This window comes from Gopherus flavomarginatus, chromosome 7 (assembly GCF_025201925.1).
Source record: "Gopherus flavomarginatus isolate rGopFla2 chromosome 7, rGopFla2.mat.asm, whole genome shotgun sequence".
Lineage (NCBI taxonomy): Eukaryota > Metazoa > Chordata > Testudines > Testudinidae > Gopherus > Gopherus flavomarginatus.
Genome location: NC_066623.1, coordinates 9,847,063 through 9,870,531, shown reverse-complemented (window position 1 = coordinate 9,870,531; position 23,469 = coordinate 9,847,063). Strand labels below are relative to the sequence as shown.

General features: G+C 44.9%; 1 protein-coding gene across 3 annotated transcripts in view; it reads right to left on the bottom strand.

Annotated features, from left to right (window-relative positions):
• KLHL3 (kelch like family member 3) overlaps window positions 1-23,469 on the bottom strand; it is a 71,860-nt gene that overhangs the window by 29,639 nt on the left and 18,752 nt on the right. For all 3 annotated transcript variants that reach the window (XR_007775465.1, XM_050962243.1, XM_050962244.1), the window contains 4 exons: window positions 20,771-20,892; window positions 12,207-12,369; window positions 7,135-7,244; window positions 1,245-1,361 (listed from right to left, as the gene is read on the bottom strand). Coding sequence is in view for 2 of the 3 variants with exons in the window: in XM_050962243.1 (XP_050818200.1) it covers window positions 1,245-1,361; window positions 7,135-7,244; window positions 12,207-12,369; window positions 20,771-20,892 (512 nt within the window). In the remaining variant the exon portion in view is untranslated. The remainder of the gene's footprint in view (window positions 1-1,244; window positions 1,362-7,134; window positions 7,245-12,206; window positions 12,370-20,770; window positions 20,893-23,469) is intronic.

Sequence of the window (23,469 nt, the reverse complement as noted above, 5' to 3'; positions counted from 1 at the left end):
GCATTGATTTTCCTGAAAGGACAGGAATCACTTTGCACCCAGTTCAAACATAAGGATTGGCATTTTACACCAATAGTGTAGCTTCTGGCTGGGGAGGGTGGAGTCCTGCATCCTGACCATCACTCACATCGTGCCCAAACAGCTGAGCTATATACAGAGGGAGGCTTGGGGAATATTGGGGGTGAGGAGACTTTAGGCTTTTGACATAAAACCAGCTAACACATAGCAACTACAACTTGCATTATTGTTGCCCCTTCTCCCAACACCTGTGTCTGTTCTGACCCCAGCCCTCCCTCTCTGCCAAGCAGTAGCTGACTTCTAGGACCTTGCAGGTCGGCTTCTCAGTGAAGGAGAAAATCAGTGGTGTAGAGTCTGTCTCTAGTCTAAGTTTAACATATTTACACAGATACACCAATCCTGGTACAGAGGTGGTCCAACAGCATGCAGGCTGATCTTTTCTTTCAGGAAATTTAGCCCAGCACCAGTGCCTAATAGCTCTGATTGAAGTAGCATGCTAAAAATAGAGAATAGCCATGGTGACACAAGAGGTGGGAAGTGCTAGGTGCCCTGAGTACGTGCTTATGGTGTCGGACAAGTACATACCTGGGGCAGCTAGCCCCTCCCACTTCTCATGCCACCGCGGCTAAGCTATTTTTTGCAATGCTAGCTCCATCAGAGTTACCGTGGCTATGCCTCCTCAAGCTGAGAATCACGTCCACAGCTTGAAGTGCAGATATAACCTAAGATAAAATACTTTGAAGTGCAAAGGTGATACCTAACAGCAGCAGCATTTTTGGATTCTGTATGGTCTTGAAGCATATATATTCCCAAAAGCCTCCGTCTGGATTCCGCAGGAATCCCATGTGCATGGCTCTGCTTCAGAATCAGGCCCTTAATTTAGCCAGCTATAAAAACAGATAAGTGGATGCCTTTTTTAAAAAAAAAAAACACACAAAACCTATTTCCACATTTGTGGTAGTTTTAAGGTGCACATCACTGCCTTTTGCATTGCCCAGTAGAACACAGAAAACATTCAGGGAGAAAAACGTTTTTCAGTGCTTGAATTATCTTTAGGTCTCACTCAGTTTGAAGGCACACTGTAAAGTATTGACTCTGGTCTTCCGCCCACTGACACAGATAAATGCCAAACCACTCGCAACAGAAGTGCTCAAACAATCGAGTGCACAGGCTAAGGATCTACACTCAGTTTTAATGTGAGGATTTTTTTTTTTAAATGCACTAACCTGTACAAGATAATCTCTGGGCAAAAGGGGCAGACGAACATGCTCCATCAGTTCAGCCATGTGTTCTAAGCGAGACTCTCTCTCATAATTTATCCAAGATATAACAGCTTCAAAGACCTATGCAGAGAGAGTATAATTAACTATAGAAAAGAGAACGTGCCTTCTTATCAATTATCAAAGCCAGAGGCTCAGTGGTCTAAGCATCAGGTTTGCAGTATCTAAAGAAAGGGATAAAAGATGCACCAGAGATAAGTAATAATGCAGAAAGAGATAAAGCAGGTAATAATGCTGCATATATGCACAGCACAAACATTTTCCCAAGCCCTGATCATGTGTGTCAAGAGAACAGGGCTGCACACTTTGATAAATCCCCTGTTTCATCATTATTTGATCAATGATATTCTCAAAGTGAAGCAGGTCCATCTAGACCAGCACACACCTCTGTTACATTAGGCATTAGAATGAAGACAAAACCAATTCGTCTTTCAGCATTTATGCCAGGCATTATTTGTAAAAATAACACACAAGGATTTATTATTTGTAATACAGGAAAGATCAGGCAGATCAACTTCACATATATTCTGGGATCACATGCTAATTCAGTGCAAATTTAAATCCCTTCATCGCCTCCTTCCAAAACCTAAACACTATGGAACATTCTCACAACATGAGCAATGAAATCCCTATTGTTTTGACTGTTGTTCCAGTTCTTAAATTTCACCTTCCTCTGATAGTTGAAACAAGGCAGCGCAGCTAAATAGATCCAAACACCACACACAAAAAACCTGTGCTTCCAGGAGGGGAAAAAAGGGGGTGTTGGAAATTTGGTGAGGAAGGCTGGTCTGACCAGAATTCCGGCTTCATTTCCAGATCAAACAGGTTCAGATACGCAGCAAAACTTAAGGCCAAGAACAAACTGTAAATAGACAGACAGACACTTTGTATAGCAGTAGCTGCGGTGGAGAGTACGCCAGGGAATAAGCCACCACCACCACCGAATCCTGGAAGAATACGCATGCTGTGATGTACTAAAAAAATTAAAATAACTCAACTGTTGGGTAGAGAGTGGTGCTTGGAGGAGTATCTAAGGGCATTTCATTCTACCCATATTGTTCAACATTTGGTTAACAAAGATCAGTTAGTAAAGGCTCATCCACGAAGGAGTTGAAACCACAACAGCTACAGCCCTAGTATAGACAGGGACTAAAAACCTATTAGAAACATAAAAGGCATTCCAGAGAAAACCTGCTGAGTAGGGAAAGGGGGCAGGGCAGTTGGAGATATTATGTTATATAATCCAGATCCTTGCAACAGGATGACTGACTGACAATTCCCATGTTCCCACTGAGCCAGAATTGTGAAATTTGGCATTTATTCAGTGTGGGCCACTAAATACATGTGAAATGTCCCAGTGCTGACCTTTGTCCTTCCCATCAACAGTTACCAAAATAGCCCCACTCTAAGAGATTTCAAGTGTACCCCTTACATCCAGAATCTTGGAATCTAGAATACTCAGAGTAATGAGTACATGCCTTCCAGTTTTGACCTTTCCAGGCAGTCACAAATGATCAGTCCCACAATTTAAAAGTATCTTAGTTTCTTCTGGGAGGCAGCCACGTTAAGTCCAAGGCCTCCAGTTTGGAGAAATTAAGGTCATGTGAGGGCACCAATTCTACTGGTCAGTATTTGATCAAAAATAGTTGATGGCTATCTCGAGCCATCCAAAATAAGAATGAAGAACATTGCTGGTATAGTGTGAAGGAAGTTTATACTGGAGCTCTCCAGCTACACACCACAGAGAACCTGGATGTGAGAAAGTCAATTTCTCTGAATTGGGGCAATTCCTTCCATTCAGTTCAATGAGAGCCACCTACCCAACCCAAGGTGCAGCTCTCGAGTTCAGGAGAAGGGGAGCTCTGACTTGCTGAGTAACGAAGTGCAGGAAGAGACTGGGACTGCCCGAAAAGCTTTTATACGAGGTTGGAATATCACCTCTGTGCACACTACCTGAGAAAAGAGAGTGAGCCTTGGTGTTTTCCCATACAGAAATCTTTGATGACCCCTGATTCTGAGGGGAAGTTCTGCACCAGCTTCTGTAGCGTGGCATGGGGTGCATGTCCATAGGGGACGTTGGTTCAATCCCTTGTTCTGCCACAGACTCCCAGCAGGTCCAGCGACACAGAACTTCGGGAGTGAGTGAGCAGCTTCCCAGCCCAGGCCTAAGGATAGGGGCAGGCTTCAGAACCCAAGCGCTATCATGAGCCACAACTTCAAAGCCCTGTCCATACAGCTATTTTTAGAGCACTGGCACAAGCCCTGCTAACTCGAGTCCATCAACCCAGGCTGGGAGACTTGCTCCTGCTTGCTCCAAAATGCTGTGTAGACGTACCCTGTGTGACCTTAATCTCTGCCTCAGTCATCCCCACTCTGTAAATTGGGGATAACAGCACTGCCCTATCTCACATAGGTGTTTGAGGATCAATACATGAAACATTGTTAGGCACACAGTAATGGGGGCTGGGTTACCACTTCTGCAGGTTACTGCAAAGTCCCAGTTTCATGCACTGTTCACGCCTAGCTTTTATATGTCTGAACAAACTTCATTTTGTAAAAAATGGTCTCTCTTTCTAGGTTTCATGTCTGCAGTTAAAGAAGCAATGAAGTAAGGAGGGACAGATGCACCCACATACAGCAGAGGTACTAAGAGGACAACCCTTCAGGCTGACCAAATGTATACGAACAAGTCAGATTACTTTGGTGACAGGAATATTCCAAAAGCAGTGCCTCCCAATGCCCTGATACAGTCGAGCCTACAGGTATTTGACTACGACACGTCCATCTATTCTGGAAGATGGAATTTGCTGGTTCATTAGTTCCATTATACACAGAACACACATCAAGAATAGGCATTTCAACTTATTTCTTTACCCATGAAGAGTTTAACCTACTTTAAAAGTGACCGCTTGTCATAAAATCTGGTTATGACAATTTAGCCCTACGTCGTTTTAAACATTTGTCTACTTACTGCATCAAATTATTTTAAAAGAATCTGCTACATGAGAACATTGGAAGAGATGAATATGCAAGGTTAGAGAAATGTTACTGCCTACAATACTGAAGTTTACACTAGCTAATGGACTACTGTGTCAATATGACCTGAATTTCTGGAATTTTCTTTGGATGCCAGAACATATCCTGCGTGTCTACATTAATCCCATTCTTTTTGCATCTCTAGCCTGTTAACTTCTGTTGTTTTGAATGTGCAGCTTCAGCTTACATTTTCTTTTACAGTCTTGCACGCTGAACTTCAAAACCTACCAACAAAATTATGTTTTCAACTGTATGAAGTCCAGACGAGACGAGTGAAAGGCTGGCTTTCCAAACTGTGGGAACACGGACAGTAAAGGCTATTTATTAACACAGCAGTGGGAAGAGCTTGTAAAACCCTGTGCACGCTGCTCTGTACAAGCAGAGCAAATCTGTGGCAAAATCACATGTACAGGATGACAGTTTGTTCTTCTCTTTTAGTTTCCTGATGACAAATTCATTACACATCTATCGCTCAGATTTTGCATGTGAGTGAGCTAGAGTAACCAGGTGTCCGATTTTCGGCCAGAACACCCAGTAGAAAAGGAACTCCGGTGGCTCCGATCAACACCACCGACCAGGCCATTAAAGGTCTGGTTGGTGGTGCAGCAGCACTAAGGCAGGCCCCTACGTGTCCTGGCACCATGCTGCGCCCCAGAAGTGGCCAGCAGGTCCAGCTCCTAGCCAGGGGGAGCCACGGGGCTCCGCATGCTGCCCCCGCCCTAAGCACTAGCTCCACACTCCCATTGGCCAGGAACCTCCTGTCCCCTCTGCCTATTAGTGTCGGATCTGTTGGCCACTTCTGGGGTGTGCACAATGCGGTGTCAGGACAGGCAGGCAGCCTGTCTTAGCCCTGCTGTGCTGCTGATCAGGAGCCACCCAAGGTAAGCCTGTGCCCCAACCCACTGTGCTAGCCCTGAGACACTCCCAAACCCAGAGTGCCCTCCTGCACCTCAAAGCCCTGACCCCACCCCAGAACCCACATCTCCAGCCCAGAGCCCTGATCCACTCCTGCACCCTAGGCCCAAGCCTGAGCCCTCCACAAACCTGGAGCCTCATCGTGCACCTCAAAGCCCTCATCCCCAGCCCCACCCCAGAGTCCTTACCCCCTACCTCAACCTGCAGCCCTCCCACACTCCAAAACCCTTGGCCTCATCCCACAGCCTGGAGCCCCTTCCTGCACCCCAAACCCGTTATCCCTGGCCCCACCCTTAAGCCTGCACCCTCAGCTGGAGCTCTCCCCTCAACCCAAACCCCAAGCCGCAGCCCAGGGAAAGTGAGTGAGGGTGAGGCAGAGCAAGCCACCAAGGGAGGGGGAATGTAGTGAGTGGGGGCGAGGCCTCAGGGAAGGGGCAGGGGTAGGGTGTTTGGTTTTGTGCCATTAGAAAGTTGGCAACCCTGGAGTGAGCTGGTCATGTCAGTGTGATAGATCAATTGTCACCAGAACGTGGTGATTGTAGTTTATCATCATTTTAGGTGCTTAACTGGCCTCCATTTTCATAAAATCTGAGCACCTCACAATCGGTTTGCTATATTCATCCCCAGAACTCCCCTGCGAGGCAGGGCAGTGCTGTTCTCCTCATCGTACACGTGTGGAGTGGAGGCACATAGGCTGCGCGACCCGCTCAAGGTGAGAGAGGAAAGCTTGCGGGGGTGGGTGCAATTGAATCCGTTTCTCCTAAATCCTGGGCTAGTCCCACAACTACTGGACCATCCTTCCCTCCACTTATTTCATCTGCACTTGACCTACCAAATTCACAGCCATGAAAAACACACCCCAGACTGTGAAATCTGGTCTCCCCCTGTGAAATTTGGTCTTTGACCCTATACTATATAGATTCCACAGGGGAGACCAGCGATTCTCAAATTGGGGGTCCTGACCCAAAAGGGAGTTGCAGGGGGTTCACAAGGTTATTTTAGGGGTTTGCAGTGTTGCCGCCCTTACTGCCTTCAGAGCTGGGAGGCCGGAGAGCAGCAGCCGGTGGCCAGGAGCCCAGCTCCAAAGGCAGTGCCCCACCAGCAGCAGCAGAGAAGTAAGGGTGGCAATACTATACCAAGCCAGCCTTACTTCTGTGCTGCTGCCGCCACCCAGCTCTGAAGGAGCAGTACAGCAATCCCCACTATAATTACCTTGCAACCCCTCCCCCCACAACTTCCGTTTGGGTCAGGACCCCTACAATTACAGGACTGTGAAATTTCCGATTTAAATAGCTGAAATCATGAAATTCATGATTTCTAAAATCCTATAACCGTGAAATTGACCAAAATGGACAATGAATTTGGTAGGGCCTTACAAATAGGGTATGGTGCCTGACATTGCAAACGGCAGCAGCCACCATGATTTTTTCTGAAAAACAAAAAATCACACTGCCAGAGAAAAAAGTGTTTCCTTATTTCCTCCTAATTGTGGACCTCTCCTCCTCCCCGAATTACTCAGTTCTGAATTGCACAACATCCTGGACCAGTGAATTGGTTGGATCTCTCATGCTTTGGGTCTAGAAGAGGAGCTTTGCACCTGTGGAAGAGAGAGATTCCTGTTTTCCAAAGAGAAACAGAATCTCCTCCTTACCCTGGGAGGAGCTGGACAAAACACTGGATTTTACAGTCAAGATTTTATGTAGAAGAAATTGTGATAGAATTCTAGAATTCTTATTAGTTATAAATTTCCTCTCCTTTTGAGACGCGGTGCACTGCTGGAAAAAGACCTCCAAGACAGCATAACATGGGACCAGTTACCAATAAAATGACTAAAAACTCAAAACATGCCCAAACAGATTCTCTATTACTTCATAACTTACTGTACCTTTTCTTCGGAAGACACAGTGAGCTTGTCACTTGATATTAAACTGCAAACCTGGTCCAGACTAAGGTTAAGGAATTCTTCCCCTAGCATCACCTCGGGAAAGTGCTGCTCTGTTCAAAAAATCAAAGGTTGGAAAGGAAAATTATAATGAAATCCATGCTTTCAGTCAACAGAAGGACTACAGTGTTCAGGGAATTGTTACTCTTACAGCAACGCCCCCTCCCCCCAAGACAAATATGATTACACTGGAATCAAAACGCTGAATAGACTAAAAATATTTTCAGAGCAGATTAAAGCAACCTGATGTTATTTGAAATACTATTTATGCCGCCTCAGAGACTCATTCACTAATTGCAATAAATCATAAAATGGCACAAAAAACTCTGCAGTGTTGCTACCTATTTTTCTCCAGTGACAGGTACAATTACTAATGGCAATTCAGAAAGAAGAGCTCTTTTCTAGGCCAATAGGGAACCTGCAACCATGCCACCTCTGGATGTGATCCTGGTCTGCTCTCGCAAGCTAAGCAGCATTAGATCTGTTCCGTACTTGGATGAGACCCCCCCACCGTGAGGCAGGAAGTGGTGCTGGTGAGTCAATAAGGCAGCACTAAGGAATGCTGTGTTGCCGAACGGAGGCTCTGAACATTGCCAGTTATTAAACAAAAAAAAACCAAACCACTAACACTGACTTGAATCATTTCAACAAGACTGGCACTGTCGGCACTGGTGTGTGTAACCGAGCGGCTGTCTGACAGCCACACAGGAAGTGAAGAATTACACAGTATCCTGCTGAAATTCCAGGCAGCTTGAGGCGATTAAATAGAGCATGGAAAATCATCAGCCTCCCATCTCCACTCCTAGGCCTTCCATCACCTCCAACTCATCAACATCCCAGGCATCTCAACAGCTGTCAGCCACACTCCACCCTGACCCCTCTCTTGTGCCACCCCACCAGTTCCACTAACCTCTCCCCCCCACCCCCATCCTGGCTGATACCCAATACTTGCATCTTCCTCTCCTGCTCCAGGGAGCCAAAAGCCCAGGGTCAAAATCCCTCTTAACAGTAACTCCAGTCTAGGCTGGTCTCTACATCCACCAGCTTTCCTGACCACTGACCTCCCCTGCCCCTGCTCACACCCTCATCGCTCTCTTCCACCTACTTAACCTTTTACTGTCCTCAGGCTCCATCACCACTACCTATAAGCCTAGTCTCCTCCATCCTCATAATTCTGACTACGGACCCCACCAACTACCCATCCACCTACCTACTCAACCCTGGCCCAAGTCCCTTTCCACCACCCCCGTCCCTTCCATTCTGACTTCGAGAGGTATTGTATAAAAAACCTACAATATTTGTGTGTCACAAATAATCAGACAGAGGGCAATCTCCCTGGCTACAATGCAGTTGTGAAAGAGCTCTTCAGATCTGACACTGCTTTCCGTTACATATTAAAGGTTAACGAAGGGCACAGGTCCATACAATTAAAGACTTGGACATTTGTTTAAAACAGCTGAGCTCTGTTTGCAGACAATTTTATTGCTGGACAAATATCCATACTAGTGCAAGCTGCCTCTATTTTATACAGCCCAATCCATTATTATAATCTTTTGCAAGAGGGTGGTGCTTTATATTATGATGTAAATCGATAGGATTTGTGTATATATATCACATCATGCATGTGGTACTCTAAAGGAGAGAACGAAGACCGCCCCTGCCCCAAGGCACTTAGTCTCACCCATCGCTTGTACAGCCCCATTTATCTTTTAGCTAAAATATGGCAACACGAATCTTTACTGCTGGGGATTCTCCTTGGAGCAGCAACTTTCAAGCACTGAGAAATCCAGCCACGAGCACCTAGGTGAGCTCATCGGGGTGAGGGCCGCAGCTTGTGTTCTGTTCCGTACTGCACGCGCGGTGCCATGTGGGTTAAACGACAGCAAACGCAGAGAACAGGTGGCAATGGCTTCCCTCACATCCCTCCTTTTCCGCTCGCTCTGCTCTTGCTGTCCTCTAGGAAACGACCACCACAAAGGACTATTACTCCAGCTAATGGGGCAAACTCAGACACTAATGGGCCTGATTCTCACCTACGCTTTATAGAACACTAACTGCATAAGGATGGGTGTACATTACAACTGGCATTGTCACACGAATGGGCTTCAGTGTAAATGAGAATTGAGCCCTGATACCTGGTGCCTATGCCAGCGGACCGTACAAGACTCCATCCAGCACAATGCACATGCTGTGGATAATGCAATCTACATTTCAGTCAAGACAGAACAGGGATTGGGCAGCTGACAATGAATATTTCATTCCTTGCTATTTGTTACAAGCATGTAAAATGTGTAAAATCAGAACATATTTTACAGCTTCGGGCCTCTCAAAGAGGACGACTTCACCTGCCTAAGTTATCTATCATTTAAAATTAAGCTTTTAAACTAGGCATTTTCGAGTAACTGATCTCACAAAATCCTCGGGGTCAAGTATCAGAGGGGTAGCCGTGTTAGTCTGGGATCTGTAAAAGCAGCAGAGTCCTGTGGCATCTTATAAACTAACAGACGTATTGGAGCATGAGCTTTCATGGGTGAAAACCCACTTCGCCGGATGCATGCTGACGAAGTGGGTATTCACCCACGAAAGCTCATGCTCCAATATGTCTGTTAGTCTATAAGGTGCCATAGGACTCTGCTGCTGCTTTTAAAAATCCTTGGGGTGTCTCTGATTTCTGGCTCAGCTTAATGCTGTTACATAAACAACTCAAAGAATTTTAACAGCATGTTTATTAATGGCGGTTTCATTAACTTTCTATAGGCTATTGTATTAACAAGGACTCATGAAGGCCAATAAAGCAGGCCTTCTAATTGCCAAACAACCAAATAAATATATACAGAACACACTGCTTGTTCGGTTAAAGATTAAACAGGGTCCTGGAAGCAAGGATAATGAGGTATTACAAGCAAACCCTTACACAATGAACCATTCCTTTCAGAGTATGTTTTTCTTCAGGGGATAATGCAACAAGAGCGGCTGAAAGGTTGTGTCTGGATTTGAGGGAGAATGCAGAAGAATTTGGTGGCTACCCTGTTTTTTTTGTTGTTGTGGAAGAGCCTACTTACCATATGATTGAAAACCATAAATGCCAGGCAAAGGAGGAGAGGAAGTGTGAGAGCAGAGCCAGATTGGGGAAGGATTTGGGAGAATAGCACTACTGTGCCTATACAAGGCACAGCACAGCACACAAAAGCTCAAAGGCAAATCTGCTGGAGAACGGAGGGCGCAGGGGAATTCTTGCTCGGGTTCACTCGGGTTTCTGCCTTGGGCACCAGCTAACAGATACAGGAACAAATCTCCTGGACGACGCAGGCAGGCAGAAAAGCAGGCAGCGAGTATAAACTGACGTCATCGAGAAATCGGTATTATGCAACAGGTTATCATCCAATTAAGTCTGCCATTAAATTGAAGAGACATTTCCTCCACAGGTGGCAGTTGTCATACTTCCTTCAAAGTCAAAGTCAATGGAACGATGACCATGTACATCAGTTCAGGATTTGTCCCTAAGCCTGTTGTTTCCCTAGATAACTGCTCCTAGAATGCACATCAAGCTAGTGCAGGTTTGTTGTTGGCTACCAGCTGCCAAAGAAGAGGAATACGGACTGCTCCATCAACATGGCTGACACTGCTCAGTAACTAGCCAAAGGGCCTTGATAGCACAAGGCAGCTAGCATTCCTCATCCGAAGGCCACCAAAAGAGTGTCTGGTGTGTGCTGGGACCATTTAAATTGAATTTAGCTGAGGTGGAGCAGAATGACAGTGTTTGGGACAGACAGAGCCTGGCACACTTTGAACAATGTCTGTAGCAGATGGCACGGCTGCTAATAGTGGGAACCTTTCTATCCAAGCCCAGCATTAATCTCCAAGACTTGCAGTCATCAGGTGTTACCCAGAGCATGGACGTTAACTTCTGGTATGACTTGGTATATCGGAACTCGTCGAAGTCAGGGAGGCTTGAGCATGACTGGGCGCCCTATGGTGCAGCTGTAAATTCTAACAGCAGCTTTGTAACTGGACTGACTCCCAAATAAGTAGAAAATGTTCTCAGCAACTGAGCACCTTGCATTAGGGTTTGGCTTTTAGCCGTCCAGATACTCAGCCTTCTTTTTGCTCGTTTAGATTAAAGAGAGCTCTTGGTAGACAACGTAATGCCCAATGCAACTAGACAGATTTGGGCTCACGCGGTCTGTAAGAGAACTGCTGCAAGTAATATCAAGAAATAAGTAAATTCACAATTGCCCATTGGGATTAATGAATAGTTATTGCCTAAGGTTGCTTCTGAGTATAAAACAAGAACAACCTCTCCCTGCCCCACCCCCCACAATTTTTCATCTTAAGCGTAAAGTGTATCTATAGAATATAGATCAAATGTATTGAGACTGAACTAAGGATTGTGTTCTCTTTATTACACACACTGCAGTGTATGAGGTTCAGTACAGAGACAGAAAGACAAGATACTGGCACATCTAAGATAAATAGATATGCTTTTCAGTTAGCTTATGGATAAATATTTGAGAAAACTGAGAGCAACTTCCCCCTCATTGGTCTTAGTAACGTAAATCCCTAAAGGATCAGATAGATGAGCCCATTACAACGCGCTTTGAAAGGCTGCACTCACAGAAGAGGAGCAGGGGAGAAAGAAACTTGATAAGACAAGTAGACAAGATATTCAGTCTCTGTTCTATAGAGTGTTTTTTCCAGAAGAAGCAGCTGTATTTCTACTACTGATTTAGGAACACATAAAGGACATAATTCACCTGACACCTGCCTACATTTTCCATAACAAATTAAACTGAAGTCCTTCATTTCACCTCCAAAGCTTCCATTATTCTGAAGGGCCTCCGTCTTATGCAGGACCATCACATGTCAGAGCCCTGCAAAGTCCAATAAAGAAGCCCATTGCATGTTCTTTGGAAACATTAAAAGTAAGAGTTGGTAATGGTTCCAGCCCCAAGTATTCTTTATACTTGGGACCAGACTCTTTAAGTGGCTGGGATAAGCCAGGATGTTTTGCTCACCTGCATAGGCATTTGCCTGCTGCAGAAGTTCAGTGCAGGTGTGCACATCCGCAAAGGCTCGAATTCCAAGGCAATTTGTGGGGTGCAGCTGGGATTGGAGAAAATCACAGCAGTTTTGTCTAACATCCATTAATTGCAATAAGCTGGCAGCTGGCAACAAAACCTGAGAGCAGGAAGGAATTGGGGGGTGGGGGGACAGAAAAGGAGAGAAAGAGAAACCAGAGTTAGCATCAGAGGCACCAGTGATTCCTGGCATAAACTGGGTTTTTATTGGGGGAGGGGGACACAAGAGGTGCTATGGATTTAGGAGCATCTATGGACAGAGGTTCCTTCCCTCATGTAGTGACTGGCAAAAGCAGCAACATCTTAGGGCACCTAACAGTGAAGGTCCCCTCCTCCCTTCTTCCCCACTGAAGAAGTCGCACAGGCAGAGCAGAGACAGCACAATGGGCATGCTACAGCCAACCACCTAAAATCCTCAGTTGGTTGACAGTAGGTCCCTTGTGCAGCCTTCATTCTGGAGAGCATAATATCTGCAGGTGTGGGACAGAACTCAAACCCCACAAACATTCCATTCTGCTTAGGACCCCAACCAACTGGAATCTGAGTTTCCAACCCAAAAAAACCCAACCCTTTATTTCCAGGCGGGTGCTGTGTACTGGCAAGGAGCTGTTAATGTGCTCCACAACCCCTTTTCAGTTCAAAAGGTTTTCAGGTACAGAACTACTCTCTTGGTGGGCAGCCCTAATACTCAAACAACGGTCACATCTTTGCACCCACAAAACTGCAGATGCCACTTATAGGATTTAGATGCTGAAATACTCGACATCATCCACAAATGGGGTACTTGAGTGTCCAGGCACTGGAAATTCCACCCAAAGAATTGAGTGTGCAAAAGTGGAGGCAAGGATAAAGCAAGGATTAAGCTACGGCATTTAGCACTGTTCATCTGCAAAAGAAAAATGCCTTTGAAATCCCTGGACAGGAAGTCAGAGATAAGACAGGCTGGATACTGCAGCTGTCACATCAGCTCCTTATGTTTCTTTTCTCTTGTCTTTTGCCAATGCACTGCGATCCATTTTTGAGTCCATGTTTTCTTAACTCTGGCTGGTGCCAGGAACTCTCTCTTAATGGGAACGCCAGCCACACAGTAATGGGGTTTCAAAACATGTTATCCACTTCTAAATTATTTCTCATCAAGGGAAACAGAAGCCTCTTAAAAAAGCTCACCTTACTCCAGCTCAGTGTTGGTGAGAAGCAAAAACGGTTTTCCCCCCCAAGCCTTCCCCTCCCCCATACATCTCAGCAGAATAGCAGTAAACCAGCAACCTGCCCTTAGGTACATTCTAAGCCACTGATCCATTCCAAGGAAAAAATCTAATCCAATTGGATTACATGTTAATATTATCAAGCAGTAACTTTCACAGACAGCTACAACCCTAACAGGCAACAATAAAACAAAAATCAATTAACCTATCGGGCTGTTTTGGCCAAACACTTCGATCCCAGGAACAGATTAGTTTGTCTGGTTGATTAAGTTAAAAAGGCGAGAGCAGTACTATCTTAACATCTAGCTATGAACAACTTTCTACTTTATTATTCTACTAAAACCGCCTCCTTAGATCAACGTGGGGGTGTGCACGCAGCTTACATAACCATCCCAAGGAGAGAGATCCCCCCAGGTTCACTACAAGCAGAGGTTACGCGGCCTGTAGCAACACTTCACAGCTTCCTAATGTACTGTCCTTAGCAAACAGAGAGAGGATTTCCTTGTGTGTTTTGGGATAAAATCTGCATGAAAGAGGCCATCCATAATAAAGCTGTACTGTTCTGGGTTACAACTGCATAACAAAGTCACAAACTTCCAAGAACTCCTCCTATTAGAGCACTGGGCATGTAAGAGGTAAAGGGTACTTTACTCTGAGTAGTGGAAAAATTCCCCAGGACATAAGCATTTGGTCTGCTGCATGGAAAAGAGCCATCATTACCTAATGCTTAGAGAGAGAGAGAGAGAGAGAGAAATAGCGTATCAACAGATAAGTGGGTTGCCGCTCTCTCTTTTCTCAGCTGTGTGCCTCTCCTCCAGTCTTGTTTCTATCAGAGAACATGAAAACCCAGCTAAGGATATCCGTTAGCACTGTGTATGTTTCCTTTAGAAACAACAGGAGGAAATGCCCTGCCTAATCACATACCCCAGCTAAATCTCAATTCCACTATAATCCATGCAAGTTTTTGCCACGTATTTCAACTGCATCAGAATTTGGCTCTTAATGCTTGAATTCCAGTTGCTGGATGCAATTCAGAGACAGCAAATGCTAATCATCTGGTTTCTCAACAGCAGCAGCTTCCTGGCTAAAACTTCCTTTGAAAGTTGCATCAAAGCCTGCTACATTTACTACTGAAATTCTCTATTGGGATGACTTATATCTGGAATCTGACATGGCTATAAGCTGCAATATCCAGATCCCAGCAGCTGCTGTAGCTGGTTCTCAGATTCTTGTTTTGCTGAACACTATTTGCATGGGATTGTATTTTTCTAAATGTTTGGTTGAGGTCACTGAGCTGTCACAGATGACCTGCATGATCTCAGGAAAGTCAATCAGGCACAGAGGCAGTTTATCCTCAGTCATACGGGGATAGTAGCACTGTCCTGCCACACAAGGGTGTTGAGAGCTTAAATACATTAAATATTGAGAGCAACTCAGATGCTACAGTAACGAGGGCCAGATAAATATAACAGAAGCAAACAACTAGGTAGACCTAGACAGCCCATTCAGGTTGAGGGGGCAGGTCTGAATCAAAGATTTAGATCTGGCATTGTAACCCTCCCTGACAAACCACACATCCTCATTAATGAAAGGTACTCTGCACATCAGCAGAGGACTGAAGGCTGCTTCCCGAACAGATGTCCTGAAGAGCTGCTGTTTCCTTGCAGCCTCTTCCTGGAAAGTGCTCTGCATAGTTTCAGACACAGAAGCACATGGATCCTCCACGCGGAAGGCAGATGAAAACACAGCGCTGTTAAGATGAGCAGCTGCAAATGGCATGTGGGACTGAGAGGAAGCTACATTCAGCTTCCTTTGATTTGTCTGGTTTGTCTAAGAGACAGAATTTGCTTTATTGCCCCGCTCTCCAAATGATGTCCAACCGGCACTAGCAGCTCGGAATGAAGAGTACCTCCTGCATTTAAATGCTTTCCCAGGGGAAATACTACAGCAGCACTGCAAGTGAAATGCTTCCATGTGGGCGTGCATGGGACGAACCAAACAGACATGTGCTAACATCTCCACATCGAGAAACAAGGAGAGGGACAGCCAGAGAAAAGGAGAGAAAAAAACTGGTGGATATAAAATGAAAGGTGCGGGGGAGGCAACTCCAGCTGCTCACTCGCCCAAAATATTCCTTCCTGAACTTTATAGTGTAGAATGGCCAAATGTGTCTGTTGGCAAATGGCTAGGAGAGCGTGCAACAACTCAGCCTATTCCCACATCAGATTGCGACTGCAAAACCCACGCTATGATTTTTAGGTGCTATGAGTTTCCCTTCCTTGTCCATCTTCCATCAGACGATACTGGCCTCTAATTCTTTCTAAGGGATTAGGGGGGAACTCCACTTTGGGTCCTGTTAAAACTGAACAGCCACAGCAGAGGGATATTAAGGTGATCTCTTTGGTACTCCATTAGAGACAGATGCAAGACAAGAATATCTCCTATAGCAAGAAATCAGGCTTCCTTAACACTATGCTGAAGGACTCTCATTTCCTCATTCACGGCTTTCCCGTATGCCCAGGTTGTTTTTAAAAAACAGTTTCCAGTTTTGCCAGAGATGTGTGGGGTAAAAGGGTGCAACCCCTGAAGGCTCCAAAATGCTGCAGTTTATGGGAGGTTTTTTATTACATTTTACAGACCACATTAATCTGTAATAGTTTTTAAAAATCAGCAGAGACTCCAGTTATTTCTCCTCACGCCTTGTATTCTCAGGCATTTTTCATTCTACGAATATCATACACACACACGCATTCCTCATGCAATGTGGAATTGCACTCAACTGGGAAGCACTCAAACACAGCATCCTGCACCTAACTGGGAAGGGTTTAATTGTGGAAGCAGCTTAATCAGTCCACTCCCAGGGAACCAGTTTATCCTAATGATACTTATTGACAATGACTTGCTCAATTAGGATGGTAATTTCTCAGATGCAGGCAGGTAATTAAGCAGCTCCGTTAAGGATCTGTGCCCAGTGACGTGCTGTGTGTAGGGGGCCTCGGAGGGGTCCTGCATTAGCATTCCACAACCGAATGGAATGGACGATTTTTGGAGTAATATCCCTCCATCTGATGGAATCACCTCTTCTCTAGGCACTGCCACAGCATCCCTGCCAGAGAAGATTTACCTATCCTTGGAGCTCACAAAAACACTTGGAGCAACATTTATTAGAGCGAGGAGGTTGGTGAAGTCCAGATTGCTCCAGGATTGAGGTATTTTTGGTAGAGTTTCCCTGGGGAGGATAATCCCAGCCCCTTTGAGATTCCATGCCCACCCAAGATTCCACCAGCTGGTCACTGTGCAACAAATACAGGACAGGCATTTCCAGAACACATGCTCAATATAATGCTGCACTGCACCCCTCCCTGGTTCTGGGGGAGAGAATGCGGTTTTGTTTAAACACGAATCCAATCATGTTCCTTCTACTGTTCCTCGCACTCCTCTCTGCAACATACGCACTCCAGGGTCAAAGCACTTATCACAGGCTGAGGGGGACAATTTTTGTGGGAGCCCCATGCTAATGGCACCTCACTGGTCCAGCCCTCATGAGGCTGACAGAGCTGCGTCTCCCTCCAAATAGCTGCACTACCATAGGCGTTGGAACCAGGGTGCGGCCGCACCCCCTGGCTTGAAATAGTAACAACCACCCAAATACATGGTTTCCATGTTCTGTGCCTCCACTACAAAAATTGTTCCAGCACCATAGCAAACTAGCGCTGGCTCAGCAAAGCAGAATTGCTCTAATCCCCCTTCCTGGGCCCTTTTATGTTCAAGTGAACTCTCATCAAGCTCACAGCATTACAAGGTTCTTCAGAAACCTGGCGGCACTTTAATTCTCTACCTTGACTTTATCTCCACTCGGGGGAAGTGGCCTTGAGCCTTTGTCAGCAGTGGGCCTTTGTTCCCCGTAACTCTTTAGTGAGCCAGCAGCTTTGAGAAGAGCAATGGAAAGCCACTGGGGAGACATTCATTTCAGCTACAATTTGAAGTCTTCTCTTCACTGGGAAATCCACATAATTGGCACGATAACAGTCGGCTGGAACAGCCAGATTTGCAGGGTTTTACCAAGCCATGTAATTAGAATACACTGGGCCGCAGGCTCTGCTCAGAGGCACACCTGCTGCTTCCAATGAAGCCAAAAGGGAATGTACGTAACTGGACTCACAATAATCACATGTTCTTGCAAATTCGTTAGGGCCAGATTTTACAAACACACACAATAAGGGGAAGGGGGGGCAGAGGGGGAGAACAAAAACTCACACCACATTACAGCAAGAGGCAACAGGGTGGAAACCCCGTGTGAAGATTTCCTCAGATTGCTGCATGGCAGAGGGGGATTCCCCCCTACATCCGTTCTCTGTAATGAGTATTCCACACCAGACCAGAAGAGAAAGATGAATGACTCCCTGGCTTCCCTCTACTCACCACGAGGGGGAATCTGGATCCCTGTGACAAGGAGAACTTCATGAACCCTCACATTCGTTACTATGCAGAAAACAGAAAACCTGAACTGACTCTAGGTCACTTGGCCCTTTTGAAGCAATTCTTCCCTACTGTGGTAATCCCATGCAATTAAATGATGCATAATTACAAAAAGACGTGCCCTGGAAGATGGAGCTTCACCCCGTGAATACTGCCTATTCCACTTCAGAAGATCTACTGCAGCTCTGCACAACATTCAGCATCACCTGCACAACAGATGTCTCCTCTACCTGTACTTTAAGCCCATAATAGCAAATAAGTGGGTGCTAAAATCTATTGCTTCCTATTTCATCAAGTGCTGCACATTGCTCAAACTCTGGGCACATGTTGGAATATTCACTCCCTCGAAGCTACCTTCGGTGACATCTTTTCTAGGCTCAATTGCTCTCATTTCCCTTTTCCTAATGACAGGATCCTAGGTTTTCATTTATTTACCTGACTCTGTAGCACCTGACTCAGTTCTTGTAACTTCTGTAATCAAAACATTTGGCACCACTTGGTGCCAACTGTACCAAGAAATTGTTTTTCGCCCGTTGAGAAAATCTGAAAATCATGGTCAAACTGTACAAAATCCCTTTAGAAATCCACAGCTAGCCAACTAGAAAGACAAAACTTGGGACATGAGAATACGGCTATTCCAGTGAGTAAAAAAGAAATTAAAGCCTGCAGTATTTCAGACACACTAAAGAGAACAAGGGAGTAAACTCTGAAAGCATAAAAGAGACAAGTCAAGATAACACTACTTTTTAAAATGACTCTCCTTGAGTGGCATGGCTGGAGGCAAGAAACATTGGGACAGTGATGTAGGGCTTGGAGAGGTGGGGGGGGGGGGGGGAGAGCTGAAATCGGTATAAAAAATTCCTCTCTTCTTTTTAGTAGATACACCTGAGACATTAACAGTCTTACTCTTCTGTTTGAGCTTCTTCGGATAGCTATGCAAAGAGAAAGAGACAAAGAATGATTTCCTTTCTATAGCCATCACAGGCTCTATGGGAGGAACAGAACTGTTCATTATGTTATGTAGAATGGTTTAAAAAAAAGATCATGGAAAAGGAGATCATTCTCTGTGCATTACTATGAGTGTTTAAGAGTAATTTCTGTCCTATTGGTTTCAATATAAAACTATGTTAAATTCTATATAAGACATTTCCATTACAATATCAACTTGGATATTGAAACAGACTAAATAGTCAGTTTCATCTTTGTTTCTAATCAGTTTCACTTTCTTTAAGTTAATGCAGTTTCCTGTATTAACTTAATTCTGGGCTTTCAAAAGGGGGCAGGGTGACGTTTAAAGAAGTCACATGGGGTTGATGCTGTTTGGGGGTTTGTTTTATTTAGATCATGCAAATATCTCTATTCCTGTTGGACTTTTCTAGGCCTCTATCCACTTGGGTTTGAACTAGTTTGACTGCAAACATCTTTGAAAGAGGATAGATAGTGCTCTTACTTTACCTATTAGTCTCACCACAAGGCTTTAGAGCAAAAGCAGTGGTTGGGTTCTATTAGTAAGACCCTGGCCTCTGTTCAGGTCCCGTAAGCCAGCGTTTGGACAGAGGAGACAAACAATCTGAACCACTTGATGTTTACCATAAGACAGACAGACACCAGTCTTGGCAATGTGTAAGCCATATCCCGGCCCATGAGATGCAAGCTGCTAGAGAGAGAACATTTCCCAATACACATTATTTGGAAGCTATCCAAGTCTCTTTCATGCCCCTATTAACGTTGTATCTGAGCACCTCTCAATCTTTAACATATTGATCCTCTTGATGGTCCCTTGCCTATTTCCCACTCCACATCATCACCTCTATCAACCTGTGACTCTTCTCTTCACAAATAGCTCCCAAAAATAGGACTTCATAACCAAAATTGAATCATATTTGTAATTCTTATTTTGTATTGGCAGGTTCTATATAAGATAACCCTCTCCTCCACCCATCTCAGCTAACTAGTATTTTTTCATCATCTGTATAGCACCAACGGGGTATTAAGTGCTTTACAGACTGGTATAGAGGAGCCCAAGTCTGCTCCCCCACAAAATTAACACTGGCATAACTCCTTTCGAGATACGCCTGATTTATACCAGTGTGAGAACAGAACCAGAACAAATGTCCTTCCCCCAAAAAACTTCAAGTCTAGACAGAATACAAAGGAAGGAAGGAGGAACTGGAAGCGTCTATGCAAGCTCTAATTTTAGCTGTAAATTTGCATTCTACTCAAAGCTTCACACAACTCAAATGACTACCCCCTAAGAACTAAAAATTAACCACCACAGGAGTTTTCTATCAGGAACTTAAGAATCACCATCTCACTTACACTTATTTTAGCGTCTCTTCACCGACAGACTGACCCGACAAGTTAGCACGGCTTCTTGGAAGGCATATGCCTAGTTTTATTATATGCAGTGGTGTTGTACCCATGTCGGTTCCAGGATATTAGAGACACAAGGTGGGTGAGGTAATATCTTTTACTGGACCACTTCTGTTGGTGAGAGAGACAAGCATGTAAACTCATAAGCCTCTCTCTGACCAACAGAAGTGGGACAAGTAAAAGATTACCTCACCCACCTTGCCTCTCTAATCTTATAACAGGAACGTAAAATGAAGACTAAATGTAACATGACTTATGTGCGGGGGAAAAAAAGCAGTAAAGTGCCTCAAAACAATACAGAAAAAAAAAGGTAGCTTGCGTCACAGTCTGCCCTTCATTTTGTGTAGCCTGCAGGCATCAGTTACGGTGACAATTCCTCGGTCTGTGATTAAGCCATGAAGGTTTTTTCCCTTCAGTTTCCAGGAGGTATTGAGCCCAGCTTACCTGCACGTTCTCTTCTGTGACCTCTATTTCAGCTGTGTAGATGTAATCAATCAGCTTACTCAGTGTTTGCCCATCAACGTCTTTTATTTCAATCTTCTTTGCTTTTCTTTCAGTCATGTCTCCTGAAATTCAGTTCAAATCGGCATTCAATGTTTGTTTGCTTTTCTCCTCCCCTCCACTTTGATTCCCCCTATGCCCTCCACCCCTAATTAAGAAACATATTGAAAGCTCTGAACCCAATCACTATCCCTGCAGGTCCAGGATGACTGGCAGAAGTCCATTAGTGCCACCTTCTAAACATCAAAGAGCGATATCATGAGGCAACGAGAGAGGCTTCCCTTCACTCAGGGTGTGTGCGCACTGTTTCACAGCCCAAGAACTGCAATGGGGGAAGGTACCCCAAGAATAGCATGCCTAGAACGGGGTAGTCTTCTGGCAGCCTCTTCTCCTGAGGCTTCCAGCACAGTTCTGCAGACTGAAGAGATTGGCCTGGTTCAAATACATTTCCCCTGAGCTGGGTGCTTGGATGAAGAGAACTTCCTGAGAGTCGCCCAAACTCAAATGTATGAGAAAACAATAGGACACAATTAACTGCTCTCATATAGGGCTAAGCACAGAAGGTGACAAAGAAGTTGTCTTTTGATATAAGAACTAATTATGGGTGAATCTCCTGAGGGTCTCTTCCCACAAACTGGGAAACCAGGAAAATCTCTGCAGAAATCACCACTCCTTCACTAGCATTTTTTTTGGCCAAGGAACAGTCATATCCGGAGGGACAGGCAAAGGAAATCTAAGGTTAACTTAAAAAAAAGGCAGCCAACAACAAGAGACTCCATTGGAGGTAAACCAAACCTGTGTCTGCTCAACAGCCTATGCATGCATACTTCAGTGTAGCTGACTTTGAGCTTGATTAGAAACAGGGTGCGTGCGTGTGTGTGCGCACGCATGTCAGTAACAAAAGAATACTGTGTGTGTTGCAAGAAAGGATCCCTGAGGCCACCTTTAATGATCAGTTACAGAAAGGGACATTATACCTCCAGGTTTTATCAGCATTTTGAGAAGCCAAGGAAGAAAAGCAAATTCCAGCTGCAGAAGTAAAACAATAGAAGAAAGCAATTAAGTTATACAAAAGAGAAATTGAACAAAATGTCAAATCTTGTACCGGGATATGAATAATCACTACACTGAGAAATTCAGTCACTCGGTGCTGCTGCTGTGGGATTCCGAGGAATAGTTCTGTACTCACCCTCTGTGAAAAACAGTTACAGGCTGCATGTGTGTAAAGGAAATGTTCAAGTCATCTTTGACATGACATGACAAAGCTCCATATGCTAAGAGCACAGCAGGTGGCATGGGATGAGACACAGGAAGGCAGCCAAGTTTCAACAAAGTCCTGACACTGGGAACTACATCTAGCTCTGGCCTTATTCACACAAGTGAGATGAACTACACTCTGTGTGAGTAGGATGAGCAGGACCTGGTCCCTAAGTAAAACCAATAAAGTCTTGCATTGAACTGAACAAATAAAAAAAACAAACAATAATAAAGGTCATGTAAAGGAATCCAGGACATCTTTACAAGCAAAAGACCCACATCTGTGAAGTCAAATCAAATCCCTGGTGGTATTCGAAGCTGGTGGGCTTAAAAGAGAGAATGAGAATTCTCCCCAGCTGAAGAAAGGGTCCTGAACAAAGGATATTACAGAATGGGCCATAAAAGTCTCCCGGGTGCTATGGTAACATCCCTTATATGTGCTTCAGAGCAAGCAAGACACGGATAGGTTTACTGAAAAAGAGAGGAGCACGATAGAGTCAGAGGCACTTATGCAGAGATCAATACACGAATAGCTCAGAGAGACGGATCTGAGAACATCTCCCTTTGTAGCACTCATAGGACACAGCCAACAAAAATAACTATCGTGTGGGCTCACACGCCCACCCACAAGCTGCTAACTCTGCAGTATGCATTCTGCTAGATCTCTAGATCATTATGCTCAGCTCCATAGCCCAGCCAAGTAGAGCTGCAGCTACCCCCCGCCCCTCCACACTCCAGTGGGTCACTCCAACCTGTTCCACTGGTCAGAAGGCACCACTTTTCACATGCCTTTTATTCTTCCCAGCCAGGAAGCATCTGAACATCTGACACTATGAGCTGAAAGGGAAGGGGGGAGGGAAGTTAGCAAGATAATAGGAGTGGGTGATATATGGTTCCATCCAAGCCCAAGCACGCATATTCAGTACAAATATAGCATCTTGTAAGGCCTCTTTGGAGGTGTTGGAATGACTGGATGAATTAATTCAACTCATCCCATACACCCTTTCAAAAAAACCTTAAGGTCTTCGACAAACCAGAATCAAGCCTTGCTCGCTTCACGTCTTAATCTAAAGCACTGTTATTAATTATTTGTATTAGCACTATACCTACAGACAACTGATAGCAGGGTCCCCCTGTGCTAAGCAGTGTGCACATCAGCCAAGCCCTGCTCCAAAGAATCGAAATAGACAAGACAGACAAAGGTAGGAGGGGAAACAGACAGGACGTGACTTGCCTACGGTCATGCAACAGGTCAGGGTCAAAGCTGGGAGACCTGGGCTGCGTTCGACTCCCAGTCCTGTGCTCTACCCACTGGACAATGCTGCCTTTTGCTGCTGATTAGACTTTGCAACCACTGCTCTCACATCTGCAAGCACTTCATATGT